This window comes from Engraulis encrasicolus, chromosome 11 (assembly GCF_034702125.1).
Source record: "Engraulis encrasicolus isolate BLACKSEA-1 chromosome 11, IST_EnEncr_1.0, whole genome shotgun sequence".
In the NCBI taxonomy this organism is placed as follows: domain Eukaryota; kingdom Metazoa; phylum Chordata; class Actinopteri; order Clupeiformes; family Engraulidae; genus Engraulis; species Engraulis encrasicolus.
Genome location: NC_085867.1, coordinates 12,462,924 through 12,488,171, shown reverse-complemented (window position 1 = coordinate 12,488,171; position 25,248 = coordinate 12,462,924). Strand labels below are relative to the sequence as shown.

At 41.9% G+C, this 25,248-nt stretch overlaps 1 protein-coding gene across 1 annotated transcript in view; it reads right to left on the bottom strand.

Moving 5' to 3' along the window:
• setx (senataxin) overlaps positions 1-25,248 on the bottom strand; it is a 1,003,984-nt gene that overhangs the window by 959,453 nt on the left and 19,283 nt on the right. The window contains exons 11-25 of the mRNA XM_063209926.1: positions 24,331-24,495; positions 21,678-21,904; positions 21,343-21,498; positions 21,042-21,177; positions 19,489-19,590; positions 18,371-18,477; positions 11,617-11,688; positions 10,838-10,987; positions 7,656-7,763; positions 7,301-7,470; positions 6,282-6,374; positions 5,265-5,441; positions 4,977-5,072; positions 4,645-4,732; positions 3,163-4,495 (exon numbers count right to left, since the gene is read on the bottom strand). Of these exons, the coding sequence (XP_063065996.1) occupies positions 4,133-4,495; positions 4,645-4,732; positions 4,977-5,072; positions 5,265-5,441; positions 6,282-6,374; positions 7,301-7,470; positions 7,656-7,763; positions 10,838-10,987; positions 11,617-11,688; positions 18,371-18,477; positions 19,489-19,590; positions 21,042-21,177; positions 21,343-21,498; positions 21,678-21,904; positions 24,331-24,495 (2,210 nt within the window). The 3' untranslated portion in view covers positions 3,163-4,132. The remainder of the gene's footprint in view (positions 1-3,162; positions 4,496-4,644; positions 4,733-4,976; positions 5,073-5,264; positions 5,442-6,281; positions 6,375-7,300; positions 7,471-7,655; positions 7,764-10,837; positions 10,988-11,616; positions 11,689-18,370; positions 18,478-19,488; positions 19,591-21,041; positions 21,178-21,342; positions 21,499-21,677; positions 21,905-24,330; positions 24,496-25,248) is intronic.

The following is a 25,248-nucleotide window of genomic DNA, read 5'->3' as shown; positions in this document are numbered from 1 at the left end:
TGCTTCCTTCGTACTTTACACTATTATATTTAATAAAAATAAGTTGGGGGGGTAAAAAAAAAGACTATGTTCAGAAGCCAGAAGGTAACCAGAAGCTACCTGATTGTAAACGCACCACCCGAAAAACACTTAGCCTAAGAACATTTCTCCATTTTGTATTTCTCGTCTCCTTTGTGAAATTGAGCAAAAAATACTAACGCTATGCTTCCTTTATTTTTTTCAACTAATATATATTTTCGGGTAAAAGGAAAAAACAAAATATCACACCCAAAAACTGCTGTGTACAGGCTACTACTTAAACTAACTCAAATCCCGGATGAGCCCCCAATTGTTCCACACACACACCCACACACATCAACAAGGAGTAAACCCTCAGTCTGAAAATAGTAGTGTAAATTTACTTTACAGGTATCAAACAGGGGAGGTTTAAAGGTAGCACGTGTCATTTTTATTTACAGATTGCATTTTTTTCTGCCGGGGGTGCCAGTCATTGTAAGATTGCCACTGCCTAGAGCAGTGGTTCCCAACCTTTTTCTTCAGGGACCCATATTTTTACCATTGTAAGCTTTGGTGACCCAACCGCGCGAGCGCCCCCTTACGAGAGGGAGTAACATGATAAGCTGTTTTCTCACTCATTTTATTTATTTTATTCGTCTTCTGTAAAATATAGAGTGAATGTTTAATGTAGCACTTACATTTGGATGCTTCTATGCATATGTTAGTTTAAATGCTTAGTCATTTATTCAACATGGTAATACAATTAAACGTCTTAAAATCAAAAGGGCTTCGCGACCCCCTGTGAATCTTTGGCGACCCATAGGTTGGGTCCCGACCCCTAGGTTGGGAACCACTGTGCTAGAGCATAGTGTCCAGAGCATGGGGATGCCAGGAGACAGTACACCAGTCTTCACAGATGAGAGCAGGCTCACACTGAACATGTGATAGACACGACAAAGTCTGGAGTTGACATGGAGAAAGTTATGCTGCCTGCAACATTATTAATGAAGAGCACAGGGCGCTAATATGCATATTTTAGAACGGGATGCCAGCTCATATGTGAGTCATGCAGTGCTTGAAGTTCCCCATCCTCATAATTTTCATCATCAGCGTTTCGGAAGAACTCATCTTGTGCGCCGCTTTTTATAAGTGGTGAGAGAAAAAAACTGGAAGGGTTCCTGCACCTCTTTTTTTCCACTTCAAGCACTGGAGTCATGGCAGGTGAGAGAACACTTTTGGTAATTTGTGTATATGAGCTGAGAGGAGGTGCGGTGAATGACCAGAGTGGTGGCGTGGAAACGGAATGGCATCACAGCCATCCTCCAGAGAGAAAGAGAAAGAGAGAGAAAGCTCTGGCCTGGGGGCAACTGTAATCCACATTTGAATGACCTTGCGGGCCAAATTTGACCAGAGAATCTCTAACAGGGAGAATGTTCACACTGATTGGTTCCCATTGTAGCCAGTTAGCTTTGCATGCATACTGCAGTTCCTATGGAGTGTCCACTAGTTGGTGAGCGTCGGTAAGTCCTTCATGTGGGAAAATGTATGGAATGGACAGGGGAACCCATATGCTAAATACATTGCTACTGCGATTTCCAGTCACAAATATCAACTAAATATTCCTGGTAAGCACTATGACTGTTGTTTATGGCTGTACTGACTGTACTGAGAAATCGTTCAGGTGTGTAGTTTTACAGCAGGTTAGAAGATTTCGACCTGTACTCGCTAGCATCCCGCTAATGTTTATGGGCTTGGCCTCATAAAAAATGAGTTTTGTGACCCAGAATATAATAATCTAGTGGCGCAAAATAATCGAAACGCTACTCAAATGGGGTCTTATTATTTCTAGCTTCGAACTGAATATTAATATTTCAGGACAAAAAATTATATAAAATCACAAAAATTATAATGGTAGAAAACTTAATTGACACCTTTTCATTTTGCAGGCAGGATTAGGTGTTAGCCAGTTGTGGCTAGTAGCTAATTCCGTGAGGGAACACCTCCTGATTTCACATCCCTGGCCTAATTAGTCACGCCCAATGATTGGATACTTTTTGGTGAACTCTGCAGAGTAGCCAATCACTGGGCGTGACTTATTAGGCTGACACACTTCCAAGTGTGCTTACTAGGGTCAATTCGAAACGGAAGGCAGTGACTCGATGACTCTCCTCCTAGATAAACAGATCACTGATCAGATAGGTGAAGTTAGCTGATGAGGCAGCCGTTACGAACTGCACTAACGAGTGCGCTGCCTTGCGCATTTGATGTTACGGCGAGTCTATGGTGGGAGTTACGTTCATCACGTTAGCGCTTAGCTTACGCATGCTATTTGAATGGTGAATGATCGTCAGACGGCGGAATCGTAAAATAGGTTATAAATAGATCTAGCGACATATTCAGATACTACAATATTGATTTATCCATTCGATTTTCAATATCTACATACACGTTATATACTACATATACAAGTGTCAGAATAAAGAGTATGAGTAGTTTGGGTGGTAGCCATGTGTGTTTTTCAGGTTTCCGGTTGAGAGGGAGGTGGCGCACAGCATGTTGGGTACCAAGGCAGCGAAGTCAGCATCTGATGCTGCCCTCAAATATCCCTGTTACGCCCACAAATGCAGTCAACTGCCAAGGGAGGAAATAAAGCAATTTTTCGTTTCGAACTACACTTCATGACTCGATGTCCAGTTAGCTCACTGGAAGGACAGCTGCCTTCCCTGTTTTGAACGGACCCCTAGACGATTGAGAAATGAGTCTTTTCCCTCCCTCTCCCTGGAGTTGTCCAGCTGCCCTGCCGTCCTTTCATCCCAGTCAATAAAACCCTGTCCTCCATTGGTGTAGTAGTGTAGCCCAATCACTTATCACCCCAGTTTCCCAAACTCACAGCTGTAAACACTCGTTCCCAATTAACCGCAGGTGTGCACACATTGGGCTAGGAGCCACTGGGTCACGCAGTAACTATGTGCAGTGCATTAATACACCCGTAACAGAAAAGGTACGTACAGGTTCGAATCCAGCCTCCCCAACCCTTCCTAATCTCTCTCCCATGTCTTCTCTGCCACATATTTGCCAATTCAATGCCCCAGCTGATCCCAATTACCACTGCAGCCAGGTGGTTGATGAGCTAATTAGTGAAATCACCTGTATTAGTTAGAATACCTGGCAGACCTTTTACCCCCTCCATCTAATTTGTCCACCTCTGGCTAGACGGTGGGCGAATCTCAATGTCAAGGATGCTTCCCTTGGTAGTGCCACAGCCTTGAAGTCGCACACTTACAATATGAGGCTGGAAACCTCACAAGCATAACAAACGATTAGGAATGGAACATGCGTGGAAGTGAACGTGATAGCAGTTCCGCTTTGGGCACAACACAGTTATTTTCAACTGATTTTAAACTGTTAACATGGTCGATGGTTGTAGTAAGTTGAAAAAGTCCATGAATGTTCAGATCAATTCATAGCAGTACACATTCATGTCCGGAGTCAAAAGCGCTGAAAAGTAACACAAACGTAATGAGCACAAGCAAACAATGACAAACTTATGTTGAGACATTTTAAGCCATTTTTCTCAGAAACACCATGGTACTACCAACCCTATTGTTCTTCAACATGATCGCTTTTTACTTACGGGTGTGGGAAAGTCTAGTGAGAGTGTGAAAACATGAAGGATTCTGGATATTTTGTCAAGGCCTTGGAAATGCTGCGAATCAAGAGCGTGGCACTTGGTAGATTTTGAAGCATGCTTCACTTTGGAACAGTACTTGGCAAGTCGGGATGATGTGAAAATGGGCGCTACTCATCCTAGCAAGGCCAGGATCCTGCACATTGTCTCCTGGTCCAGGGCATACAGCATTTCAGCCAGCTCTCATAGGACCAGATCATCCACATTGATACAGCTTAGATAGAAAAAAAACCCACAAAAGAGTTAACTTTGTGGAAAATACTTCCCTCAAGGAACTTCTGCCTCAACAAGTGGCAAAAAATAAACTTTTTAAGAGAAGCAGATACATTTTATTTACATATGTATAACACTAGAAACATAAAAACCACGATCATTTTGCAATTAAAATTTATACAAAACTAAACACTCTTGAGGAAAAAAACAACAAAAAAAAGACTCATTGGGCCCTTAATGCCTATGGCGACGGCCCCTGTCCCGGTCCCGGTCCCGGTCCCTGCCCCTGCCCCGGTCCCGTTCTCTCTCCCGTTCTCTTCCCATGAGCCTGGGATCCCTGGAGTGCAGCCGAGGAGGGTTGACAGAGGAGGAGGAGGAGGAAGGAGGCCGAGGAAGGTTGACTGAGGAGGAGGAGAAGGAAGACGAGGTGTTCGGAGGCTGCCTTGTGTCCCTAGGCTGCTCCACAGGCACTGCTGACATTCTGGCTTCCCGCTTGAAAATCTTGCAGGCGTCGGTTTTGAACTGCTGCTCCTGCGTCTTGATGACAATGCCACGGTTCTCGGCATCCGCTATCAATGCTCTCCAGTCCTTGTGCTCCTGAGAGGCGAAAATGGAACATGTATAACAGAAAGTGATTTACAAGCATTTATCACACATTAATGATGAATTAATGATAGGAATAATAATAAAAAAATCCCAGAGTCAATATACAGAAGTGTTGGTGAAGACGTGGAAAAGTCTGTTACCCTGAGTGTGCACAGGTGTCCAAGGACGAAGAGGCTGAATTTGCCTCTGGTGATGGTGACATTCATTCTCTGACGACTGCTCAGGAAGCTGAAAACAAACCACAAATATTTGTCTGGGCAATAAGCAATTTAAATTTACTTAGTTACTTCATTGTTATTATAGTTCACATATTGGATGACGCATCAATTGACAACGAAAGACTTTGCTTTGAAAATGTAAACATTTCCTGTATTCCAATCCATACTACATGTTAATGCCAAAAACACCGGGTAAAAACATTGTAAACACTCCTTTGGTGTTTTCTTGACTAACACACACATGCCTTCCTTACCCAATGGAGCCCATCTCATTGCTGGCTCGAACACAGGACACGATGATGCAATCCATCTCCCTACCCTGAAAGCCATCAACTGTGTCCACCACCACTCTGACACAAATGAAGCAAGTAAAAAAAGCATACATCAAGATGCAGATAACACAGAATACCACCTCAAAAATCATTTTAAAAAACTAAACAAAATAACTGCCCACTACCACCCTGGCACAAAAGACTAATGTTTGAGTACCCACTCAAACAACAACAACAAAAAAAGGTATCCTTGGCACATCAAATACTAACTTGGTCAGGCCTTTTTCATGGAGGGCATTGCGAATGCGATATTTTTGCCCACTGTAGGGAGTGATGACTCCGATGACGCCGCGTAAGGTCTGGGGTGGGACGCGTTGTTGGCACCGCTCGGTCACCAGGCGCGCCAACTCCACCGTCAGCTTGACCTCCTTGGGATTGATGTAGGTGCTGCCACAAAAACACACTCAGTTAATAAATACGATGAATACCACCCAAAATTGTGTGATCAACCTAGCGTTGCACCGCCAGTAATAGCCTACCTGCTGAGAAAATACGGCAATATAAGAGAGGTAGCAGAGAAGACAACTGTCTACGGGAGAAACGGACATCGCAATCTTAAGTTCAAGCTGCGTTGGCATACAAGGTCCCTCCCTTGCAGCTTTTCAGATAAGTAGAACTACATAGTCTTCCTGATTAACATTTCAAGATTACTGTGGAAGCGATCATAATATAGACTATAACTATGATCGCTTCCAGAGTAATCTTTTTTTAGGCATTACTGTGTGTGCGCGCACTCACGTGAACCCCGGACAATTAGCGCCGTCCGGCAGCCTCCACAGCTGGTGTGTGAATGTGTATGTATTTGAACGAACGTCAACTTCATAGCTGTGATACTGCGCTATATATAAATGCATGCGGTACCGTATTGTATTACATGTATCAACTGTTCAGTTTCTTCAAGCCATAACCGCAAATGCTCCCATGTTTCCCCAGATTTCTCCTGGATTTCAGACCCATTGCCCATCCCCTTCTTATATTCTTCCAGAATACTCTGAATCCGCATAATTTCTGAACTCCCATTACATTACCACAATTTAAAAAACAAAAACAACAAAAAACATTTGGACAGAACAGGACAGGACAGGAAATGAGTGGGAGAGAGGTGATGGTTGATTGGGTAATGAGGCAGGCTGGATTCAGACACATTGCCCATTCATGAAACGGTGCGTTAGTGCAATGCGCCACTGCACCCCAACAGGTATTTCTTCAAGATGAAGGCATACTCACTCGTTCTCCCTCAGCTCCTGTCCATCAGCCACATCAAACACCCTGTAGGACTCGCAGGGCCAGTCCTTGCAGAAGCGCAATGCAGCAATCGCCCTAGGAGTCACATATACATACACACAGACAGGCCATTTTCTCTCAGACACTTTCACTGTACAATCATGTGTCAAGACAAAATAAGATGAATAATGTATAATGAGTACTCCCTAGGGAAACTGATAGCATCCTGTGACTATAACCATTGTGCAGATATTTACCACTGAATGGACATCCGATCATTTGCTTTAAGACATCATCAACTGCACAAGAAGTCAGCATAAATCAAGAGTATGTATTTAAGAAACATTAAGTTGTTCCCTCAAAGCTGAAAATGATGATGTCCAGGGGGGTTTCAACTTGCTGCAAGTTGAATAGAACCTCAGAACACAGAACAGTAGTACCCCTCTATTGTTCTGAGTTCTAGCGGCAACTCAAGATAAGAACTATTTGGTGTTGCCTTTAACTTAAAAAAAGACACTGCAACTCGTCACAAAATTACTTTCAAAAGGTCTACTGGGGTGCAATGAGTTTGTATGGGGACACTACTGAATAGAGCAGGAATATGCAATGATGGGCAATCTGGATTCAGAAGCTACAATATACTAGCTACACAAATTTCAGATGACTTGACTTGATCTGGATATGCCAAGCCATTTGAAATATTTTGTACTGGTACAGGCTGCTCATCACTGGAAGCATGTTAACCAATTTTAGCAGAAGGTACCCGCAAAACATGCCTGCTAAATGCCTAAGCCCTTTTTGGGAAAAGGAGCCCTCGGGCTATAAAAAACATCGGAGCCTCTGAAGCACATAAAAACATGAAATGAGTTGGGAAGACCCTCCTCTTGCATTAGAACTCTCTAACGTACCAACAGTTTTAATTAAAGAGATCTTAAATCTCATGAGCCTATGTCGCTCCATACACCTAGGTCAATGCAGTGTATACCGGAACGCAGCATCCAGCAGCAATGGGTAAAACTTACGGGTTGGTCTTGAGCAGGTTCTTGTAGATATGTTTAGAGGGAAAGGAGCAGATCTCAGGATGCATGCGGTACTGCTGGCTCAGGAAGTGAACACGGGGCGGAGTCATGCGGTGCACACAATCGTAGAGGCGCCCCATCAGGGACTGGTCATATCCCAGCTCCTTCATTTTCTAAAATAAAGGAAAAGAATGTGGTAATAGAGAGGAAAGGAGCAACAACAGCCACAAGTCAATAATCTACACAAAACTTCTTAGGCTACACAACAGAATCATTTAGTCATTTAATGCAGTTCGGAGCTCTGTACAGTTACGGTCTTTTTGATTTGTAGGACAGAGTACAGGTTAGTAATGAATACCTGGGATATGACAGTGGGTGGCAGCTGCTCTGGGTCCCCTGCTAACACAATGGAGCGACAGCGGTACATCAGCGGGATCAGAGTCTCTGTCTCCGTTGCCTGCCCTGCCTGGAAAGAACATACGCACACACACGTTTGTTACGCAAATGTTTCCGTCCACCAGAAGGCTGAGGTGCATACGTTCTTTGAGCACATTTCTAGTTAGCTTTGATTTTCATTCTTTTACAAGCGTGTTTCCGATTCCTTCTTGTGTTAAAAATATATAAAAAATAGTCTTGAATAGAATTGAATTTCTCTTTAAAGGAGCACAAGGTAGGATGACGTTGTTTATGCGGTGTCCGTGGCATGCCTGTCTCAAAATCGACACCGTAACAAAAAAAATGCTGTTCAAATAAACTCGCTGAGAGACTGTTTTACATCACGGAATGCCAGCAGTTGATACAAATCTGAATACAGTATGTAAAGCAATGTTTTCATATGAAAAGTGTTTCCCACTACATTCCTGCGGACCGCGCTGCCAAAAGTTGCTTGTGGGGTTTTCTGACAGCGGACCGTGGAAGTGGTTGTGAGACCAATCGTTCACTCCTAATGACTCACATAAGCATAGACTGACTCGGGACCGTGATTAATTACACTTTTAATCCTGTCTGGACCCCCTTTAATTTCTATAAATGCTTATGTTCCTACGGACAGATGACAATTTTTTATTCATCCATTTCAGTATTATGAGATTGTATTAGAAAATAGATCTAAAAAATTTACTACAAAAATTTGAATTTCATTTTTTTAATTCCAGAAATGATTCTGTGAAATAAATTATATCGTCTGCTACCACTTCTATAGACATTAGCAAACAAAATGGGAGATAGTGGATCAACAAGTCAGGTGCTTGTTTGAGGTATTTAACACAATTGAGGTTAACTTTTGGATATCATACCATTTTTTGTTTTTATCCTCGAACAATTAAAATACAAACACAAATTGCCAACTGACTAAATCAAAAGCCTTTTCAGCATCGAATGTAATCTAAACATTATCTATAATGGCTTAAGACAAAATATGGTATGGTTTTTGTTCTTCCAATATTATCCACTAAAAATCTATACGGCACAAATCCACACTGATCGTTGTTAACAATAATATATTTCTTTAAACTAATTTCTAACATAGATGAGACCATTTTCTGATTTCTGTTTACAAGATGCACTTCATACTATCACTAGTCTCTTATCCCCATTTCTGTATGAGCAATATGATGGATGAAGTTTTTGCACATCTGCCCGCACATACTGCGTAGTTATACAGTGAGGAGAATAAGTATTTGATCCCTTGCTGATTTTGTTGGTTTGCCCACTAATAAAGACATGATCAGTCTTTAATGTTAATGATAATATGTATTCTAATATGGAGAGACAGAATATCAAAAAGAAAATCCAGAAATTAACTCTAAAGAATATATAATAATTGATTTATATTTAATTGAGGGAAATAAGTATTTGATCCCCTGCCAACCATTAAGAGTTCTGATCCCGCAGATCAAATGGCACTTCCAATCAACTTGTTATCTGAATTGAGCACACCTGTTAATAGTAACCTGCACAAAAGACACATTGAATCTGCAGAATCAGTCCATAGAATCAGTCAATCAATCAAACTAAACTCGCCAACATGGGACAGACCAAAATGCTGTCAAAGGATGTCAGGGACAAGATTTTAGAACTCAATAAGGCTGAAATGGGCTCCTGGATATTAAAGAGCAAACTGTTGGTGCATTTCTTCCCAATTTTAGGACATACAAAATGATCATCAATCTTAGGCCTGTCTCTGGTTCCATACAAGATTTGACCTTGTGGGAATTTAATAACCAGAAAAAAGGAGATAAAGCACCTTAAACTGTATGGGAGGAGCTAGGAAATGATCTCAAGGCAGCTGGGACCTCAATCACTAAGAAAACTATTGGAAACACTTGATACCACAGCGGATTAAAATCCTGCAGTGCATGTATGGTACCCCGGCTTCAGAAGGAACCTGTTCAGGCTCACCTGAGGTTTGCCAATGAACGTCAAACTGGATTAGGATATGATTGGGAGGTGCTGGAATCAGATAACACCAAAATCAAACTGTTTGGCATTAACACAACTCGATGTGTTTGGAGGAAGGGAAATGCTGCCTATGATCCCAAGAACAACACCTTCTCCAACATCATAAATGAAAGTGGTAACATTATGTTTTGAGGTTGTTTGTCTGGCCAAGACACAGGACAACTTCACATCGTCAAGAAATGGATGGAGGGAGACATGTAAACGTACAATGCTGCATGCCAACCTCTTTCCCACCACCACTAGACTGAAGGTGGGTCATGGATTGGCCTCCCAAAATGATAATAATCCATAACATACAGCCCAAGCAACGAAGGAGTAGCTCAAGCAGAAGCACATTAAGGTCATGAAGTGGCCTAGACAGTTTCCAAACATTAACCCTATAATAATCCTGTGAAGGGAACAGAAGTTCCCATTTGGCAAGCTACAGTCATACAACTTCAGTGATTTAGAGATGATCTGCAAAGAAAAGTGGACAAAAATCCTTTCTATATATACCCACAGACATTGTCATTAACTGAAAGAAACATCTGACCTCTGTATGTGAAAACAAGGTATTTTGTCTTTTTTGACTAGAGGGGTCAAATACTTATTTTCCTCAATGGAATACAAATCAATTAAAATATATTCTTCAAAGTTATTTTCTGGATTTTCCTTTTGATATTCTGTCTCTCTATATTATAATACATTTTATCATTAACATTATAGAATGATCATGTCTTTATTAGTGGGCAAACCAACAAAATCAGCAAGGGATCAAATACTTATTCTCCTCACTGTATGCTTGATGTAATAATGGCAACAGCAAGAGTCACACTATTGATCCCAGGTAATAATGGCAACAGCAAGAGTCACACTATTGATCCCAGGTGAAAATATAGGCATCATGTAGCTTATACATGCAGAGCATTTCAAAACAGGTAACATAATGTACCACTTTCCACATAATACACCACTTACACTCACGTCACATTTGAGCACCCTGTATTGGCACAGAGCACTACAGCAATCACCACACAAAATTTAAATCTCAACATTGCAGGCACAGCCATACATGGCCAGAGGTCTGTTTCCCACACCCACCTCGTCTATGATTACGCAGTTGAAGGGCACGCGTCCACGTCGTCGGAACGCAGCCTCCAGTACCACACTGCCGCTGGTGCTCAGGGTGCAGCAGATGATGTTAGCCTCCTGCAGCAGCGAGCGCTGTGTGTTCCGATAGTCACTGTTGCACTGCAGACCAGAGCGATCACACACACACACACACACACACACACACACACACACACACACACACACACACACACACACACACACACACACACACACACACACACACACACACAATTTAATGTCTGTTGAGATTCTCATTCATACTGATCACCTCAATTCAACAAAGAAGGGAATGTTTTTAAGATCCACGAAGTAGAATTCTTTACAATTCAACTCTTGACGCTGAATTCATCACAATCTAGTTGTTACTGCAATATTTGTGGGACACAACAAAACATTGGAGTTTGACTGTACAGGATCAGGTCGTCATTAACAACTCCATCTACTGATTGGTGTAAATATGACCTAATAAGTATGATCAGGGAAGAAGCCATTTTTGGTCACCCCCATAGATATGGTCATATCGACAATATGAAACATGATTTGAATTTTTTTTTAGAATTGCCAACAAAATATTATACTCCCTCAAATGATTGTGACATTGCCTTCACATCACTGACAGTGCTATACCATCATGTAAATTATAAATACAGAAACAAAAATGTAATTTACTGAATATACACTTCATAGTGTCCTTCATACTGTCCTTACATACTTCATACAAATCAGTGTTGACATTTAGTGGTTACCTCTTTCTTTTGACGGCTCAGCCTCTGTCTCTCCTCATTTAGCTGCATATCTTTGGCCTGAAGCTGTTTAAGCTACAAAACAGACAGCAAGTTAGTACAGCAGACTGACTCCATACCCACACTGTAGAAAACCCCTCCACCCATCCCCAACACAACCATACCACATACAGGCAGTTAGCCATGGCGGCCCAGGTTCAAATCCAGCCTAGGTAATATCCTAATCCAAACCCCATCTTGCTCATGTTACGTGCCCACGACAACGGTCTGAAGCATAAACACAGGTGTCCGTTTTCTTTTCCGCACAATTTATTTATTTTTTAATAGTTTTTTCCCTGTGTAAAACGGGGAAAACTAACACCAAATGCCTTTTAATTGCTTGTACTTCCTCCACTAACTTCAATCAATCAATGTCCAATATATGCAGGCATTTTCTCCTGTGCTCTAAATGACTCTGATGCAATAGTCATGTAAACAAATTGCAAGACTCCTGACTAGGGCTGTCCCGACTATTCGACGTAATCGATTACATCGGTTGCGTAAATAAGTCGACGTGTTCAACATACAGTCAATTACGTGATTTGCGCGAGCCGCGATGTGGACGTGCTTACAGAAGCGGAGAAAATGGCAGAGGCTGAACATCTGAGGGTGTCAGTGTCAGCCGAAGGTAGCAGTGGCACCACTAATCAGCCCAATACAAAAAGTGATTTGCGCTAGGTACGTGCTGAAACAGAAGCGGAGAAAATGGCAGAGGCTGAAAGTCCAAGGTAGTCAGTGTCAGACGAAGATGACGGTAACTCGCTCTAGGTCGTCTTCAGACGAGCCTTCCATCGTTGCTTCCAGTCATCCCGATTCTCCATACATCTTTTCAGTTCGCTGGTACTCTGGGCTCCGGCGTCCTTCTTGAGTAGGTCCACAAATGTTAGTGTGGGACGTCCTCTTAACCGGCACCCATGTGATGGTTCCCATAGCACCAGTTTGCTGGCTGGCAGTTCTGGGTGCCTTTGGCAATATCCTGCGAGTTTCGCGTAGAAGAAGCTGAGTTTGACTGGACGGGGGAGATTGGAGTTCCATACACTGGCCATACCGTTCAGGGCCCTCCACCCAAGTGCCTTCCTCACTTTAAGATCTTGTTCGGTAGAGTTGACCCATGAGCCCAGGTAACAGTAACAGTAACAGTGGCACCACTAATCAGCTCAATAAACGGACAAAGACATCTGGCTTTCTCGTAGTGATTGGAAGTTGGCTCTAATAAACCCGCCCTAAAGTTGTTGACCACCAATATCAAATAAGTTTTTGTAAGAGAGATGACACTTTACCCGCGCTGTTCTTCAGTCTCATTCACGGACAGTACAGTACAGAGTTTTATAGGCCTATTGACACAATGGAGGAGAGCAAAAGAGAACATGTCTTGAGATCGGTGTTGGGATTCCTACAGGGACAGAGTATTTGGACCATACAGTCTATGATTTGCAAAGGAATTGGATAGGCGATTTGATTAACCTAATTCGCAGAGTGCTCTCGAGAGGCAACTGGTGGGTAAGTCATGTTTAGCTAACTACTTGTAATGGCACCGCCGAGTGCCTCGATGTTCAATGCGGTTATGGCAAATTATGTTGTCGTAGGCTAAAGTTACTGAGGTGCTTTTGTTGTGCGCAGCGTATCCCACTGTCGGTTGTAGAGAAGGGAGGTGAGAGCTGGTGTTTTATGTGCTGTAATTAAGGACGTCTTATGTATCTGTTGTTGTGGTCAATGCGGGATAAAGTCATTCGTGGCAGATGGACTGACGCTAGCTTTCGATGGTTTCCTCATTGCGCAATATTTCCTGGCTGTCATCACGAGTAACAGTAGGTCGCGTGTGACAACAAGCAGGGATAGAGAAAGACAGCGCATTTGTTGTTGTTTAAGTTATTATTCTCTTCTGTCGTGCAGAGGGCTGGGCTGATGGGGATCTGGAGTAGCCTACGTGGAAACTTACTATTTTGTGACGCTTGTCTGTTAGGCTCCAAAAGGTCTCCGGTTTTGTGGTGATGGACTTGCGCTGGAATGGTTGGTAGCCGGTTTTAGACTATGCAACCTGTCCCTTCTCTAGTGACCCCTTGCATCGTGCACATCTCAAAACAGTTTGGGATTTTTTTGTGGAGCAAGCTTGTGTCCCTTTTACTTACACGTTTCACTTGCTGCAAACCTCATCATGGCCTATTAAATAGAGCTAGGCAAGAACTGAAATCCATGCCTATCGACACCTCTTATTATGCTAACGTCACCTGCGCTATTCTGTATTGTGCTTCCCTAATCAACATTTCCACCCACCACTACTGGGCTGGCATAGGCTACTGTTGATAAGAATTATAGGCATAGGTTAAATCTGCCAGGATGGATAGCCCATCTGAGTGTTTTTGGGTGTGTTATTATTTTTGAGAATAGCTGTGTAAATCAAGGGGAAATAATGAGTATGTCTATTCTAAGATAAAGTCCACGAAAATAGACTTAATATGGCCGTTAAACACTGCAGGAACGTTAAGAACGAACGTTATTTTTCGTTCCGAACCGGTTCAGGAACGATATTTTTGTTGGGGAACGATTGCAAGAACGAAAACGTTAAACTGAAACTTGCCTGAACCGTTCGGAACGGAACGTTTGAAAAATAATTTCGTTTTCAAGCCCTGCATACAAGTATCCAGCAACATCAATGATGTCCCAGCTGAATTGAACAGACTAGCAAGGGTGTGTCTCTCTTTCGGCCACTTTCTACTGAATGCAAGTTCATGATTCTCCAAGGCTTCTGAATCAAGCATGTTGACATACATTTTTTTCAATGATGTCCATGCTTTGTTTTGTGTTTCCACATCAATACGGTTGATCAGCTCAAGCAGACATGTTAACGTCAAGGCTTCTTTGAGAGTTGTATTTCTGTCAGGCCTGAGTCTCGCCGTACATGACACGTTTTGTCCCACAATCTTTGTGATATCATACATCAATTGCATGTGCATCATCTGCTGAGATGCGGGTGTTCAGTCTAGTTTTGAGTGTGAGATTCTGGGACTGTTCCAAAGCAGCCTTTGGAGATTTTCCGGAATTTGCAGTTCTGACCAGATAAAGTAGTTCACCATCGGCCTTTTGGCAGATGGAGCTTTGTTTCTTGACGAGTGGAGTGGAGAAGAATTAGATGTTGAGGGGCCTGGGTCATCCATTTCTGTTCATCCTCTCTTCTTGCCACGCTTCTTGGCTGTGCACCGTCCTGTAGAAATGATGTGCATGTTGGTTGCTTGCATGCTGTATTTGAACCTTGTTGGTTACACCTGAGTGACAGGAGAGATGCTAGATTGCTTTCTGTGTCCCTGGTGTCTCAGCTGTGCAGTTCTGCAGTCGTCTTTGGATTTAACATGGTCCCAATCACTCAGACTGACCCTCTCTTGAACTACTTCTCGTACATGTCCATTAGCGTCTAATCTTGGATTCCGGACCAGAACCACCGTCTTGGCATCATCAGACTGGCATAGAATACACAGCTTCCAGTTAATGAGGTCATGGGCTTGACATGTCTCTTGTTCACCTCGATGTTCTTCACCCATGAATATAACCAGAACAAACAGCAAACAGAACCCTCACTGTTACACTAAAGCACACTCACCAACACCAGTTAATGACATGCTCGTATGTGCATTAATAATATTAATAACACCAATTGATTTGTCACTCTGTCTTGCAGTCAGTTTCCAGTATTATCATACAGAAAATGCATGCATGCTGAAGGATTCCCCCAAATGAAAAAATTGAACACGTGTTGACACTCAAAACATTCACTATGTGGCGCTGCTCCTGTATACTGGATACAATGTAGCTGTGAGATTTGCACAGGCAAGCCTGTAAATGTACAGCAAAATGGTGGACATGTAAACTGTACCAGTTTTGCACATTCAAGCTGGGATGTTTTAAATGGTGGGCCATCTACTCATAAATACTATAAATCAATAGTTCAAATAAATTGGTGTGGTAACAAAATGTCTGACAACAATAAAACTAACACCATTAGATTCAGTGACCCTGAAAATGTTGGTTAAGCAGTTAAAATCAATGTTCTAACTTATTCAGAAGCTGAGAAATGACAAAATATAGGTTTTTCGGACGCCATTTTGAAAAATCCAAGATGGCCGCCACCTGTGCAAATGGAAACATTGTTTTTCTGATTGCTTATACTATCTACTTTTCAAAAATGTATAGTTTTCCAAATCCCCATAAAAATCCAGCAACAATACATAATGAACTTGACTATAAAGTGTGGTGATATTTTAAAGAAAAGGCACAAGACTTGGTCGTGTTTCTGTAGGGGACTTATATATTGAGGAAGTGAAGGTTATTCAGATCGAGACGCGGGGTAAATATTTCATGCTGCTTTGCATACTGTCGCTATGCTGGCGGCGTGCATAGCAACGACAGGGAGATAAGGTGTTGAATATTGCGTCTATAACATTACGAATCATTGCTTTGAGGGTGACCATGTTTATAGAAGAGCTTGTATACAAAGTAAAAAAGTAAATTAAGACAAAAGAAGTGTGCATATTCCTGCCAACAGCGGGAGATGTGGAGTGAGAGGAATGCGGGCCTGATTCAGACCGGTCTTGTGTCCCTTCTCCATGGTGCACGAAGTGCACCTCGCACTATTCAATACTGTTTGTGCCGACTGCAGGTCTAAATCAGGGATGGGCAACTGGAGGCCCGGGGGCCACATGCGGCCCGCTGCCTCACTAAGTACGGCCCGTAGATACAACATAATGAAAAAAAAGACCAGATTTCTCAGTTTAAAAAAAAAAAAACACAACTAAATCAGTCCATTGTAAATATATCGTCCACCTCAAACTCTGCAAATTGCAGTCAGATCCGTAGTAATTACATGTGACCCTTCGATGGTGGCGATAAAAAAAATGTGGCCCTCCTTATCATGAAAGTTGCCCATCCCTGGTCTAAATAAATAGTAATACTATTCTAATAATACTCATAATTATGTCGTACAATTACGGACTGGGTCTATATAAGCAACTAGAGGTGCTCCGATCACCATTTTTTGGCCCGATCACCGATACCGATCACCAAAAATCTTTATCTGCCGATTACCGATCATTGCCGATCACAAAAATGATTTCCTATTTTTTAATAGCCTATTAATTATCCTTATTGAATACCATTTCTGCCCATAAACCAATCAATCTTAATTTGCACATGTCTATTATTATTATTATTATTATTATTATTATTATTATTATTATTATTATTATTATTATCTTTCAGACTAGTGTTGGTAATACAGTCTACAGTATTAATCAATATATAAGTTATTGCATAGAATAACTAAACTATTTAAGATTGAATTGAAACTGAAACATTACATCAAATAGTCTTCCACATACGAGAAAAAAACAACCTGTCGCTTTAAATGAGCAGCCTCGTGAGGAGAGCCCCTCCCCTCTCTGTCACCGTCCACACAGTTGCAGTGCTCCACTACCGTTCTGAATCTCTCTCTCAAGTTTTAACCACATCTGTCGCCGTTTGGTGTTTCAGCGACTATCAAACTAATCGACTGACTGCCAATTACAACTTTGAAAACAATAATTGACATGTTTGTGCTGACAACGTGAAGTTGTCGCGTGCTGACCGAGGCAACTACACAGGTTATAACGTAAAATGGCTCACTGGCGAGTACTCAATCGCAAATTACATTGTCAGGTAAACTGCGCATGGATCGGAAAATCAGATCATTGTTGATGCAGATATGGTTATGAATGGTGGAAATGAAGGGGGGAATGGCGAAACGTTATAGACAAGCAAAGATGCCTTCTTTTGGTGCAGTTGCAGCTGTGCAGAGCCAGTGCCTACATGCAGCGCCAGGTGTAAAGGCAAATGGTTGCGTGAGGAATTTAATATCTCTCGATCGGTTTTTTGATCGGCGTGTTTTTCCGATCACCGATCAGGCTATTTTTGGCCATTATCGGCCGGTCATGATCGGCAGCCGAGCAATCGGAGCACCTCTATAAGCAACAGAAGGGGAATAGGGACCAGCTGTGTTTTGGTGTGTCAACAGAAACACGTGGACAGAGTAGCCAAGTTCTTTCCTCGTACTCATAACTTAGCCTACATTTACTGATATATAAAGAGGCCTAATACTTGATTTGAACTGAAACAAATAAATATTAGGCCTGTATTAATTATAGTCTGTGACTGATTTCGAAAAAAGGGGACATTTTATAAATCATTGTTCTAATAGGCCCTAGGACATATAAATAATAGACAAATAAAGCGAAGTGGTATGTCACAGTTTTTCCCTTCCAAAAAAAAAAATAAAATAATCGCGACTATTGGAAAAAAAAAAACAGTCGATATATTAATCGGGAGAAAAAATAATCGTTAGGGACAGCCCTACTCTGGACCTAAAGACGGGCAATGATTCATTCATACCCATGAACTGTTCCAATGGCGGCGACAAGTTGGAGCGTTTTAAAGATCTTCACTCGGTAGGTCGTTTACGTTTTCCGTTTTTAACTCGCTGTGCGCCATGGGCATATCTGTCCAAATGTTTACCCATCGTTTCTGTTGTCGTGGGCACGTAGCCTCAATCTCACACTAATTACGTGTCTCTAGATTCTAAAATGCCATGAAATACCACCTCATTTGAAATTTAATAAAACTGAGTGACAAGTCTCAAAATATACATATATTTAAAAAAAATTGGTCTCCCCTCCTCACCCACACACGCACTTACCTGCAGTTGGTCTGTAGTCATGGCACGCATATGGGATAGGTTATACATACTCTGTTCCAACTCCACAATTCTCTGTGTAATACCCCGCTCCTGCTGTTGGGCCCGTTCTGTACAATCCAGACAAAAGACAGGGGTTTATAGTTTAACAGTCACAAAGCTGTTGATAATCATCCTGATGAATCAGCCACTTTTGACTTTGTAGAAAGTGGAGTGAAATTAAGTTGAGAAGGAGCCCCTAGAAAACAAATATCAACAGAGAACTGTGCCAGTGCCCGTTCCCGCACCTAATCTTGGACTGGCTTGCGCGTTCATACTGCTAATCTCTGCATCCGGGAAATGTAAAGTATGTTTGAGTAAAACCCAAGTATTTTCCGGTTCTATTGCAGCCAACCGTGGATGTCAGCAGGTTAATCCGTGCAACACATGGCAACATGCAGAAAAGTTCAGAGCCCGGTATGAAAATGGGTGATTCACAGGTAAGCCCTTTAGTTCAGAACGCAACTGGTGAGGGAATGATCAACAGCACTCTTCTGGTCAGCCTAAAAACAGTATACTACCGTGCAAAACAAGAACGCAGTAACTAGAAAATGGTCGAAATTGAGTTTAGATCGGAAATGAGCTTTAAACTACCTCATTTGTCTTGTGTCAAAAACTGTGGTCCAACATCGTCCCGTTTTAGAGAAAAAAAGTGCAAAAATTACAAAAAAGAAGTTACTGCGGTGTGTTTGGTAAAAGGTGTCGTACAAAACAAAAACGCAGTAAGTCGGTGAGTTACTGCTGCACTTTCCGATGGGAATGGTTTGGGAGTAGACAGTAATACTAGCAAAGAACACAGTAACTCCTTCAGTAACTCCATTTCGTGGCAGTAATACCAGCCAAGAATGCAGTAACTCAGTTTTTTGTGGCAAAAAGACACATACATTTTTTCTGTTTTTTTGTTTGTTTGTGTGTGCATTTAATTTTCACCCTAAAAAAGGATTAAAAGGAAGTGTCACCACCACTTAACCGACAACACAGTTGTCGAGCCATATAGGAAACTTTGAAGCCTTTTCCCTCAGTTTGCCAAAATCTGAGTTACAAAGTTCTTGTTTTGTACGGCAGTATAGGAGAAGTCTCACCCGTTCTGCTCCTAGTTTGACGGTCCAAACTGAATGCCATCACGTCCGTACAGATAGTCTTCTCATTGCCCAGTCGTACAAGGTTAACATCGCCACAGTTGCCTGCACAAACCAAACCCTGCTCAACATCTGAATGGATATACAAGTAACATGCAACAAGAAAATATGGACAGATTGCAGGAGGGACTCGAACACAAAGTGACAAACTCAAGGTTTTTTTTTTTTTTTTTAAACTAAAAAGGAACCTTAGATGCATTCCTTTTTTTTCTTTACCCTTTATCAAATACCACATTTAAGGTGCACTGTGGAAATAAACTACTAAAAATATTACAGAATGTATGTTACACATTCACAAATGTTGACTGTTTCTCAAATAGTTACCAATACCATCAAATTGTAAGAATTCATTATGACAGGGAAAGTTACATGAAAAAGGGGGTCTTTTCATTGTCCGCCATTTTGTATTTCAAGAAAGACATTTTTAGCTGCAAAACGTACTGTACTTTGGTCATACTAGTAAATATTACTCTGTTATTTGCTGTAGTAAATATCCATGAAAAGATCAAATTTGACAGTAGAAAAGACAGACAAGGTGGCAGCACTGACAGAATGTTTACTCCAATGTGAATGTACTTGAAAACACCATCGAAATGGAATGAATGAAGAGCCGGATATGCCTTGTTTTTTGTAATCTATTGTGCTTTGTAATTTTATATAGCATTTTCTTGTGATTGGTATTAGTCTGTGATTGGTACAGGGTTAATTGGCCTCTAATTGATACCAGTTGAACTCTGTAAAGGATTGCATTGTCACTCAGTTTGCACCAAGGAGAGTCAAGATATGAGGGTTTACAGACGTCATAACAGCGTAGTACGAGTTTGCTGCGATGAGAGTCAAATTTCTTCTACTGTCAGTACTGGAGGCATGATGCTAAACTGCAATGCCACTACCACCAGGGTTGCAGTGTGGAACAGTCATTGGACTGTGAATGTTAGTCAGCTGTCCTCAATTATCCCCCGCAATTAATGCTAACCCACAGCTGCAGTTAATTTAGTTACAAACTGAACACCGCAAAATCGGTCGAAAGAGGATATCTGATTGTCAGAGGTTCCGGATTTTGGGGAGTCACAAATTTTATCCATCATGGCATCGCACCCACTGACAATGCGCAACGGAGTTACTTTTCCATCCACTCGTGTCCTCAGGCCAAGCCCCCTTACTACACCGTGCCCAATGCATTTTCCATCGAGTGTTAGTTCTTATTGAATCTAAATTCTATCCAAATTCTTTGGTTTGCACTGAAGAAAGTCTAGGGAGACTGACACGTTTGTGACTCCCTTTTCTTTTTTTTTCCTTGCACCCTTCTAGGTAAGGCTCTTTTTAGTAAAATACATGACCTGAAAAAAATCTGTCAAAGTTGGCCATTCTGTGTGCGAGTACCTCCTGCAAAAATCCTATGCTTTGATTACACACTAAAATCAAAGGGACTTGTGTAAAGAGTGCTAAACTCTGAGAAAAAAATCAAAAGAAAAATGCCTTTATTGCACATGTACCTTTGGCCTTCCCATCTTTGCACTTTTCTTTGAAGAACACAATGATCTTCTTCATCAGGTTGTCAATGGCAGCATTGGAAGGAGCACAGACCAGTGCATGCAAGCGTTTCCGTCCCGAGGCGTCATTGGCTCCAGCCTACAACACACACAAAACAGTTAATGGGTCAAGATTCAACATGAGATCATGTCATGAGTTGAAAACCCAACCCTTTTGTGTACATATGGTCAAGTCGCTTTCCAACCGTGGTAGACAATCTATACATCGGGGAGCATGTGTTCATATTAGGCAGTATGTGCCTACCTGTGACAGGCGGTACAGTAAGTGTACGAGGGTGTTACTCTTTCCGGTACCAGGGGGCCCGTGGACCAGGCATATCTTTGGGACCTGCTGGTCGCTCATCACCATGGCCACGCCACATTCTATTGCCTTAGCTTGATCTGCATTGACGCCCTCAATCTGAGACGAAGAAAAGACAGAACACAATAAAACAGGTGTTGATTTGTCGATTCATCAAGTATCGATATGGACAAGCCTTGAGGTCCCAAAAAACATCTTCAATGGCCACCACCAATGTTCATATGGTATAGAGTGTCAGAATTGTGTTAGGCGTTAGGCCATTTTCTGTTCAGACTCACCATTGACTCACTGTCATGCCCTGCGCTTACAGGGAGGACATGGGCGAAGTAATCTGCTGGCCTCAGAAGTGTTTTCAGTAACGCTTTGTCATGAATCTGGCAGAGAGCATTAAACTCTCGCATGGTACTTAAAATGCTGCCGACCACCTCGCACTGCACCAGCTGATTGTGGACGGAGAGCACATCCCCACACGTCTGGACCATCAATTTCAGCTCTTTCTTCCCACCTGCGATTGTCCAATAAACCAACAGGAAAAAATGAGACATACAAATAAATTGTTTAAAGTTGATTGCTCCTTAGTAAGAAACCCTTGTGTATGGATTTAGGCAGGTAATGTGATTGATCTGTCCATCATGCAGAGCTCAAACACAGTTCGCCTTCATTTGTTTTTGCAACTAGCTGCTGTTAAACCAATTCGAAGTCCTTCAACACACTGTTTGCAATCAAATGTGGTGCATTACTTTAAAAAAAATACTATAGACATTAGGGCTGTAATGATATTGTATTGAACCGAGAAATCGTGATACAGTCACCACACTGAATGCTCGCGATTAAGGCTGTAACGATATTGCATCGAACCGAGGGATCGCGGTACGCAGACCCACGAACCCCTATCGCGAACCTCCCTCGCAGAATCGCGATGCGCCCTTTCAAAGTTGTTAAGGGCTCTGCATACTTAACGTGCGCACTTTGGCGCATTTGGCGCGAGAACCATTAAAATGTAGGCTACCAGTCTAGAAAACAGCAGGATACAAATGTTTGCATATGCGCTTAAAAAAGACGAGTAGAAAAGGGGCGCACTGACATGTGCGAGTAACACTTCCATTCACCCCTCTCTTATAAAATGTTACGTCCAACCAGCACGTGCATTTGTTGTTATCAATTGCCTGAGAAACCTCCGCGAGACGAAAGACTTGGGCAAACGTCGGAAGGTAAAGCATGAAATGAACAACTGACCATGAAGGCTTTATCAAACGTGTGAATATTTTTTGATTCATGCATGCGCCGATGCATGTTGAGTGGGGACTGACGTTGAGCGGAGAGAGAGAAAGAGAGCGAGAGAGCGAGATGCTCCGCCTGCCCAAATTCTCAAACCACGCTACGCTCTAATAAGGGAAGTGTCTGAAGTCGGGCGAACGTTAAGGTCGATGTGGATATTAGGCAGCATTGCCGCATTGACCGCCTGCCTCTGCATCCATTCCCGCTCTTGACAAAATGTCAAATCACAAAACCAAACAAAGGACAACGTGCGTGTTGCAAAGTGAGATGAGAACAGTTATAACTGAGGTACATTTCGAGTTTTGTTTAGGCTAAGCGTGGCGCGCTGCAGCACCATCAAAAATATTAAACATCAAAATCAAGTGTTGCATTTCTGTAAGTAACATAATACAACATGTTTCCTGACGAAATATGATCAGTGTTGTTTTCAGTTAATGTTTGGATATTAATTGGATAATGTTTGATAATGTGAGACAGTTCTTATAGGCTACCTACTGGAACCCTGACCCTTCTCTCTCCGTCTCTGTCTCTCTCACACACGGTCAGCATCTCAGCATGATATGATCTAAGCCTATTAATAATAAGCCTATTTTTCGTTGGTGAACTAATATCCCTTATTTCTCTGTGTTGTGCTTTGATGTCAACACCTGGGGAACAGGTTGCAGTGGTAGGCCTATATCTGCAAAATCATTTAGTACACCTACAAAATTAATGTAGGCAGGTAGCCTAAATGCAAAAAGAAAGCATATATAGGCCTATATATATATATAGGCCTATATATGCTGTTTTCTTTTTGTGCATTTTATATATATATATATATATATATATATATATATATAGAGAGAGGCCCCCCCCGGACTGTGACTCCTCAGTCCGGTGGGCGTCAGTTTCCCGAGGGCTGGTTCGGTTGGATATATATATATATATATAAAATGCAAAAAGAAAGCATATATATGCTTTCTTTTTGCATTTTATATATATATATATATATATATATATATATATATATATATATATATATATATATATATATATATATATATATATATGCCTATATATGCTTTCTTTTTGCATTTTATATATATATAAATTATTTTCTTTTTTTTTTCCTTTAATTTTTTTTTTCTTTTAAAAATCGTGGGGCGTATCGAACCGTAGGTCATATATCGTGATACAAACTGAATCGTGGGTTGGGTGTATCGTTACAGCCTTACTCCCGATACAAGGAGGCAGTATTATGATGATACGCCCTTTTAACGTCTTGATACCCATCAGCCCAGTAAACAACCACATGATATGAAGTGACAGTGCTTCCAAGCATCATCATTATATAAAACTTTGAAAAATCATTAGAAGCCTCGTCACCTATAAACTATCCTAGTTTTTATTCATAAAGTTTATAATTTTGGCAAATGTGAAATCTTGTGGTTTATCGAACCGTAGGTCATGAATCGTGATGCAAACCGAATCGAGAGTTGAGTGTATCGTTACAGCCCTAATAGCCATGCACTAAATGCCTGGAATGAAATTATAACTCAACGACAAGATTGTCATTTGTTGCCATGTTCATCTAAAAACAGTCCCACACAAATACCCCACCCCCGACTTCTGTTCTATACATCAGAAAGACAAAATGTGGAGTCAATTACAAACCTGCGTTAATTACATTGCTGCGGGAGACAATGCCAAAGTGTTTCTGGAAATCAGGTCTGTGCCCATCATTGAGGTAGGACAGAGATCTCTGTGGAAGCCACAGGATCACTACATCATCTTCCTTTGGATACAACTGTCTGGACTCCTGGTGGGGTGTGAGATTAGCTAGACGAAACAGAGAGAAGCATTTTAAAACAGGAAAAAAAGCTCCTGATGGCTAATGTATTATATGTGCAGAAAGACACATCATAAAAACTTCATTACAAAAAAGGAACACCAAAACAACGCAACTCCAGGTCAATCGTAGTTCTGTGATACCTGCCTGCCTAGTTTTTAATGCAACACGCCTTTAGCCTACTGTTGTGTCGTTGAGTTGCATGTGACCAAAAAATAAAAAAAGATAATTTGGTAAAACTACGCTGAAGCCAACAGTGATGGAGTGACCATCACTAGGGTTGTGGGGGTGTGTGGGTCAGAGCCCCAGTTTAGTATCCAGAAGGTTGGGATTCCAGTCCCGACAGGGCTCTACTCCCCTTCGCCACAAATTGTGTTAAAAGTGGGATGGCCACCATGAGGCCATTGGAAGCATACCATTATGTGTGAGCCATAATTCCATGTGAGGGCCCCCCAGGATTGGTGACCCCAATGCGAGGGACCCCAGTGATGGGTGAAGCATAGATGATAGGGCACACTGAATGGAAGACTCATGGTGTCCCTCATGCAACTGTCCATCATGCAAGTGTGAAGCGCACGGGTGTGATGTAGTGCGATAGTGACCACCACTAAGGTTGTGGGTGTATTCTGACCGTCACGCCAATGAGCCTGGCTCTTTAATGTAGCAGTCAGACCCCCAGTTTAGTATCCAGAGGGCCAGGGTTCGAGTCCTGGCAGGGTAACCAAAGAGGGGGGAGGCTTTGA